At 33.4% G+C, this 7559-nt stretch overlaps 1 protein-coding gene across 1 annotated transcript; it reads right to left on the bottom strand.

Annotated features, from left to right (window-relative positions):
- Positions 1–629: 629 nt before the first annotated feature.
- Positions 630–5913, bottom strand: APG5 (autophagy protein Apg5 family). The gene is made up of 8 exons (XM_016311591.3): positions 5452–5913; positions 5084–5208; positions 4592–4658; positions 4029–4118; positions 3847–3934; positions 2467–2610; positions 2222–2353; positions 630–1143 (listed from the first exon to the last, which is right to left on the bottom strand). Exons 1-8 carry the CDS (start codon positions 5575–5577, stop codon positions 836–838), a joined length of 1080 nt encoding a protein of 359 aa, XP_016167077.1. The 5' UTR covers positions 5578–5913; the 3' UTR covers positions 630–835.
- Positions 5914–7559: the final 1646 nt, after the last annotated feature.

The following is a 7559-nucleotide window of genomic DNA, read 5'->3' as shown; positions in this document are numbered from 1 at the left end:
ACACACTCCAATATAATTTTACATATAATAGCATGCATCCTCAACAACAAATATAAAAACGAAATTTTGTGGAGTAGCCCTTTTAAATTTCAACCAATTCAGTGATAGAAAGGAAGAACGCTATGATGTACGGACACAGGACACGATACGAGACAAGCGAACACATAAATTTTAAATTCTTATAAGATACAGGAACACGACATATATATATATATATATATATATATATATATATATATATATATATATATTTTAATTTATTAATATTTTGATATTTTATTAATGTTAAAATATAAATTAATTTTTTAATTATTTTTGTCTTTTTTAAATTATATTAAGTATTTAAAATATTCTTTCATTTTAGTAAATAATAATGTATAATATTTTTAAATTCATTTTAAAAATACAAGTCAAAAATAAAACTAAACACGCCAACACATAATGATATTTAGGTGTCTAAGTATATTCAGGAAAGGATATTTTATTTTTCATTTCTTAAGAAATGGTTGAATACAAAAGATAGTCGGTCCAATGTCAATGAAAGTCCTGTCCAAAATATATCTGAATATAGACATAACAACTCAGCAAAGTGTTTGCTATGTTTCATAGGAAGAAAGGAAATATAAGAATTGGAATATAGTCTTATGCAGGGACTAGTACCATTGATTGGAAAGGGAAAAGAACTATCTGTTAACATATATTACACTTTCAAGTAGAAAAAACCAAACGAATTGTGAAATGAATATAATTTGGTTCTGTACAATTATGTACAAAAGAATTGTAACTTTCTGATTTTTCCAGTAATTATATTTCCTAGCACAACTAAATTCAAAACCTATTGCAAGGCATTGGCTTCTGAAACTTTCAAGCAAACACAGATGTGAAGAAAATACTCAGGGTTCATTAAGTTGTTAACTACCCAAGAAAAGGGTATCTCCAAACATGGTTCTATGCCTTGAATGCGCACGAGCTTGATTTCGGCATTCTCGAGAGGAAGGGAAGATGAGTCAGGATCACATGTATTTTCTCCCTCATCTCCTACACTTTGCTTGGTGCTTGCATCTCCTAAATTGTCGAAGGAACTTCCTGGAAAATACTCGGGAAGAAGGGATTTGATTGCATCATTTAAGCTGAAGTATTTGCCTGCACCAAATAGATATAACAGACATGCATGACATCAATCACAACGTAGGAAAATGGAAATGACGGTAATACTAGCATAATGATATTTATTAATCATGAGAAATTTAAAAAGAACTAGTAGAGTAGCAATTGAACTGATGAATCGCTACCCCTAAGAATAGTGGGATATAAACATGACATTGCTTTAACACCCTCTCTTCCCAACATACTAAGAAATAAAAAATCTAAAACCAGAAATCTTTCACCAATAATATGAAATCATGAAAGATGAATGTAAATAATTCTGAACTTATGACAGCAGCTGTAATGTTAACAGATCATCAAAAATGGATTTGCTGTTGAAGGATTGCAAATAAATATCTGTGATAATTTGTAAGTTGATGAATTGGGATCATAATGTTATATGACATAAAATCTCAGGGTAAAGTCACTTTAAAAAGTGCAGTCTTATTCTTTTCGGGTGGCGTATGACACTCAACACAGGTGCAGAAGGGATAACTGAGAGCCAGAGGAAAAGATGCAGCTTAAATTTAAATAGCAATGACAACATATTTTACTCTGCTACACATCTTCCAATTTTCCTGGGATATTGTTTTCTGTTTCAGCTAATTAGTCTTCAATTCATTTTGTGGTTACATGTCTGTGATGTTTTATATAGCTCCTAGCTAACCCAGTTTTTTTTCCCTCTAAATTCATATTATACTTTTTTCCTTCTCAATTATTGGGGATATAGCATGCAGGCTGATCCTCAGCTGTGGTTTTTCCATTTTTAGATTGTTTGTCCAAGGGGTTTTTTCTCCCCGATGTTCTTTATGATGAGTTAAAGTTCTTCAAAAGTCTTATTATTATATATTTTGTTATTATATCAAGTAGGACTCTTTATTATAAGATTTTCATTTTCTAACGTGCCCGACCTTTCATTTTGTCATCAACTACAACTTCATTCAACTATAGCTGATTTTTGTGCCTTCCACCATTTGTGAGTGTGCACAGCTAACAGAATGGATCAGAATCTGATAGAAGCAGCCCCCACCCCCCGCGGGGAGACAAAGAAAGGAAAGAATAAAACATCACTTACCATCTTCCTTCTGAATCTCAACAGGTCGATTGATGTAAGAGATTTTGTCCCAATTATCAATTTGAGGTGCACTTTCTAAATCATCAAAGTCCTCAGTGACAGTCCATACATATAACCGAACAGGAATTCTTCCTAACAACAGACAGCAGAGGTTAACAACAGAAATAAGTTTCAGAAGAACAACGTAGTAATGTCCTTTCCTTTTAATTACATAAACCTGTTATTTACATAAAGCTTTTGCTCACCACTCTTCACTTGTGCAGCAGCATCTGCCTCCCCACTATTTTGCTGAGACGCAGTTGAGACTGCACTAATATTTTCAGTATATTCATCTTCAAAAGTTCCAAGCTTAAGCTTAGATGACACCCGCTGATAAGATTCCAAATTACCTGTGATATGAATGTGTTGACAGAAGTTCAAGGTAAGAAATCAGCTAAGAAATTTTCCACTCAATGGTATATATACAGACCTTGTGATTTGTGCATTTAAGTGTTATGTTATATTTTGTCAATCTTTTACGAATCTTTTGGCCAAATAGTGTTCGGTCAGTTTTGTATTACTTATTGATTGTACAACCTGCAACGTTGTGCTTGGAGAAGTACAAGTTAACCGTGTGACCGAATATTTTTTTTATTTTGAACAGAAAGATTTTTTATAGAAGAAATTGATTTAAGACAGATAGAATTGCAGAAATAAAGAAGGATAGAGAATCGTCTCAAACCAAAAAGCAGAGCAGAAAACAGACAGCAAAAAAATAGAAAACCACCAGTGTAACAAAAGTTTTTCAATCTCTGACCAAATTATTTAGAAAAACCCCTGAAAAAATGTTATGGGCTTTACACCAAAAGCAAGCAAGCTGCAGAATGATCACAAATCCAGGAATTTATCACGGATAGCTTCCTAAAAGGAAAATCAACGCATCCATGCAAATAATTCTTCCTATAATGAGAAAGGCCCTTGTATTTCTCTCATTAAACCCTTGAGAATCATTTTTATGTAGATGAAGATCTATATGCAGACAAAGAACTTGAGGTTGACCAGTTTGCAAAACAAGCCAAGCTTGAACTAAAATTGATCCTCCAGAGGAAATGCAACTCAATCTTGATGAGTTCACTTTGGTTTCAATTCAATCTTAAACAGCTAATTTTTAGTATATTCCAGACACTATCCTAAACGATACAAAGCTTGAGTTTGCCTGCTTCATTTACCAGACAAAAAAAAAAAAAAAAAAAAAGGAAAAAAATGAAACGTTATAATTATGCATCCAGCCATCGATTGTAAGGTAAGGGTTCAAATGAAAACCAGTATGAACATCTGTCTGCAGGTAACAAACTTCATCACAGAAATTTATCAACATCTGTGTTACACGTATTGACTCCCCATCATAACCTTCCACCAGCAGATACCCCTACCTCATCAGCTTTTGAGCGCCACTTTAAAAAGGTTCGGGGAAATGCCACAACACTTAACGCTAGAAATAATTGTAGTTAATATCTATTTCACCGAAATTAAGTAAAAATACAATCCTCCTTCTCAAACACATTCAGGAAATCCAACAGAAAAACTAAATAAAAATAATTCACAAGTCAGTTATGGCTTTAATATAGAGCAGTTAGCAAACATACCATTTAACACAGAGCGCCAGAGCTCCACCTGATCAGATTGGGACATGTTCATGACATTCTTGCAGTTCCCTTTTGTTACATATGCAGCCTGCATTAAAAGAAAAAATTAGCCCATGGAAATAAGAGCATTTAACACCTCCCACATATTATATTTGGAATGAAAACTCAAATCACAAACTAACCTCTTTTAGTGAGTTAATAAAGCTCCACTTTACACTGTCTTCACCTTCACAAGGAAGCAACAAATTACTAGGATATCCTCTAAAGTGTACCTACAATGCAGAGGCACAAAGAATGAATATAGCAAAAACCTTGGATATAGCTCTCTGGATGTGGGAGAAGGATTTCCATGAGGAATATAAAAACAATTTTGGAAAAGCAACCTTAATCTTCTCAGTAGTGCCCTTCGAAATTTTTATGTATTCTTACTAATGTAATTTGATTGGAAAAATCAGCCATTGATGCTTGCATCAGGTTAGGCTGTTTGTGTTATACCCTTTGGGGTGCATCCCTTTCTCGTACCTTACTTAATGCGGAAAGGTTTGCACCGGGCAGCCCTTTTTATTGTTCAGGCATTTTCGTTATAACAGTTGAAAAAGATACTTTTTTATGAAAGCATGACATCAGGTAGAGAGGACACTGGAAGAAATTCAAAACGTAGTCTCCATTGAAACCTTCACTTTAAACATCATGCTCAATTGAATTAGGAAAAGTGGAAACCTAGAGAGCTTTAGGAGGTTCTTACTGTTAAATTCCACGGCCTTTCTGGTTCCACACATAGAAGATCAAAAAGAACTCCAGTTGGTATATACCTGTAGGAGACATGAAAAAAAAAAAAAAGAAAAAGAAAAAACACTTAGTAATACGGAGATTTTCGTCACTAACTCCTCGATGCTATCAATTTTCTTGTTACGGACTTATAGTCAGTGTATTTTGACAATTGGAAGAAAATAATTAGAATGTATTACAATGTCCATAACTTTCTAAGTAAAAATGTTGCAGCGCACACAAAGGCAGGAACAAAAGGTTTTATAGTCCAGATCAACAAGTAAATTCACTGTCAATGGCAACGGGATAACAGCAGAGATTCAAGGTTCAGCCATAAATAGTTACAACTTACAAGCATTGATGAAAGGTTACTATTCATTATCATCCTAGACTAATGCCAAGACCTTGTAAAATATAACTATACGCTAATAAATCAGAAATTCAAGAACAATGAAGCATATAATAGTACCATTTGAGAGGAAGTCCTCTGTACTCAAACCAAAGCGTATCAACTCCAGGAGGAAGCGTGGTGCTGAAATAAGGCTTCAATTGAGAAATCAACAATGGCAAGTACCCTAACCGAGGTGCCAATACCTGAAACCAATAAGACATGTTGATTGATATCAAGGTGAAGTTCATAAACTTCAATGTTAATTTGGTACTAAATGTTGCATCAAGTGTAGGAATCGAAATTAATTGCATGATCACAATTTCATAATATATATAAAGGAAGGGTATTATAAAAATGAAAACTTGCGAGCTGGTTAGAAGTTGAAGAAGTGGAGTGCGGGTTAGAAATTGAATTGAATTGGAAGAAGAGAGAGAGAGAGAACGAACGAGAGCGGGTGGAGGAGGAGGGAGAGTGGTGACTTCGGAATCATGGAGATGAATGAGAAGAGGGACGGAGCCTTCCCAAACCAACTTGTGGGCTTCGCTCGAAGAAACAGTGGCAGCGCCGCTCATCTTCTTCTTCTTGTTGTTTTCGCAGATCTTGTCTTCTCTTCTCTCCTCGCCACTCTCTCTTTGGAGTCGTTGTTTCTTCTGCACTTCACTTTCTGCTGCCCACCCTTGAGTCTTAACAAAATCGCTTACTTTGCTTCTTCTTCTTGAATTCTCTCGTTATTTTTTATTTATTTTTTTTTTTTTTTGTGTTAAATATGTAGAGTAAGATAGAGTTGGATTTATACTAATTGTTAAATTTTTTAAAAAAATTTAATTTTATTCTACTCATAAATTGATAATCTCTTTATCCTAATTCTATTCACATTCTAAAATTTTTAATTTTACTCTATTTGATTTTATTAGTAAGAAAAATTAAATTTTTTTAAATAAATATAAAATTCAATCATTTCATATTTTATTCATATTAATAAAATAAAAATAAAACTTAATTTTAAATTAAAATTAAAAATAATAAAATTTTAAAAAAATATAATATTAAATTACAAATAATATAATCATTAAATTTTTAATAAAATTAAAATAATACAAACAAAAATAAATATCTTGTCACTATTTTTCTAACTCCAAATTTTAGCAACATTACTCTTCTATCAATTCAAAAGTTACATCATCATCTTCATATACAGTTTAATATAAGAAGAACTTAGAGTTGCAACGATGGAGGAAAGAGAAAGAACTTACAGTTTTTAAGTAAAGAGAATTTGAGAAATGGCCAAATTAATTTAGGATTTTTTGAATTTACTTGGTGGTTTGTGAAATTGTGATATATGAATTTTATTTTTATTTTATGTTAATTTTATAAAAAAATAAATGTATTAAATAAATAATTTAAATAATTAGTTTAGTAGTTACTTTAAAATTTTACAAAGAAAAAATCTTTAAATTTAATACTCACCTCCTTCACAACAAATATAATTTTTAAATAGGAAAAACTACCATTTGTACCCATGAACTTTACGAACGCTAACAAAAGTACCCATAAAAGACGAAAAGTGATTTTGTACCTATGAAAGGCCAGACGTCATTAACTCGTTTGCTCCGTTAACTTAAAGGCCAACATGTCACATTAAGTGCTTACTTGGCTTTTGATTTTTAATTTTTAATTTTTTAAGAACTTCCAGGTGGATATAGAAAAGGGAGAGAGAGAAGTTAGAGGTTACTTCGTGCCATTCCATCTTCTTCCTCACCACTTTTCTGTATACCTTAGCAATAGAGGTGGCAAGCGGGGAAGCCCGTCCCGCTCCGCCTAGTGAGACGGTCCTAGAATCCCACCCCGTCCCACCTAACTGCGGGCTGGCGGACTAATCCCGCCAAAGCTCCTCTTTTTTTTTTTGTTGCTATTAACTACTAAATAATATATATAATTTCACAATCATATTAATAAATTATAGTTTCTAAAGGCATAAAAATTATATTTTTTATATTCCTAAACGTCAAAATCTTTGTAATTATAAATATCTAATAAACATAATTATAAACCAAGTTTTCATCCAAAACATAAGTATAAATATTCTCTCCAAAGCAAAATATACATAATTTAAAACATAATTATAAATATTGTCTCCAAAATAACATAAACATAATCCAAACCACTCAATTTTTATCTTCATACTCTTGTAAGTTAGGTTGGGAGAAGTTAGGTTTTGGCCAAAAAATTATAAAAATACCCCCTCACTAAAAAAACACTAAACTCAGCGGGGAAACCCGCGGTTTAAGCGGTGCAGGTTAGGCGGGCTTTTGCTATTTGGCTGTCCTAATTTTTCAGCTCGACCCGCCTTTTTTGGCGGGTTACGCGGGCCGGCCCGGCGGGTTTAAGCCCATTTGCCACCCCTACCTAGCAGAGAGAGACGTGAACCACCTACTGGGTTCCAACAAAACTGATCTGAAGGTTGAAGGCGGCCACTCCAAAATCCACAATGGTGGTCCGGTGGTGATCCTTTCGTGGCGTGGGTGTGTCAAGACGATTAAAAGACAATCATCAC

Source organism: Arachis ipaensis, chromosome B7 (assembly GCF_059453495.1).
Source record: "Arachis ipaensis isolate K30076 ecotype BB chromosome B7, ASM5945349v1, whole genome shotgun sequence".
NCBI classification, from domain to species: Eukaryota; Viridiplantae; Streptophyta; class Magnoliopsida; order Fabales; family Fabaceae; genus Arachis; species Arachis ipaensis.
Note: the sequence above shows the minus strand (reverse complement) of the source record. Positions and strands in the feature narration are given on the sequence as shown.

Bases quoted from the DNA above. Each gene is read 5' to 3' on its own strand.
- APG5 (XM_016311591.3), bottom strand. From the start codon at position 5,577: ATGAGCGGCGCTGCCACTGTTTCTTCGAGCGAAGCCCACAAGTTGGTT. The intron at 5,209-5,451 runs GTTCGTTCTCTC...TATTGGTTTCAG, and splicing joins CTCCTCCTCCACCCGCTCTC to GTATTGGCACCTCGGTTAGG. The intron at 4,119-4,591 runs GTAAGAACCTCC...TCTGCATTGTAG, and splicing joins AAAGGCCGTGGAATTTAACA to GTACACTTTAGAGGATATCC.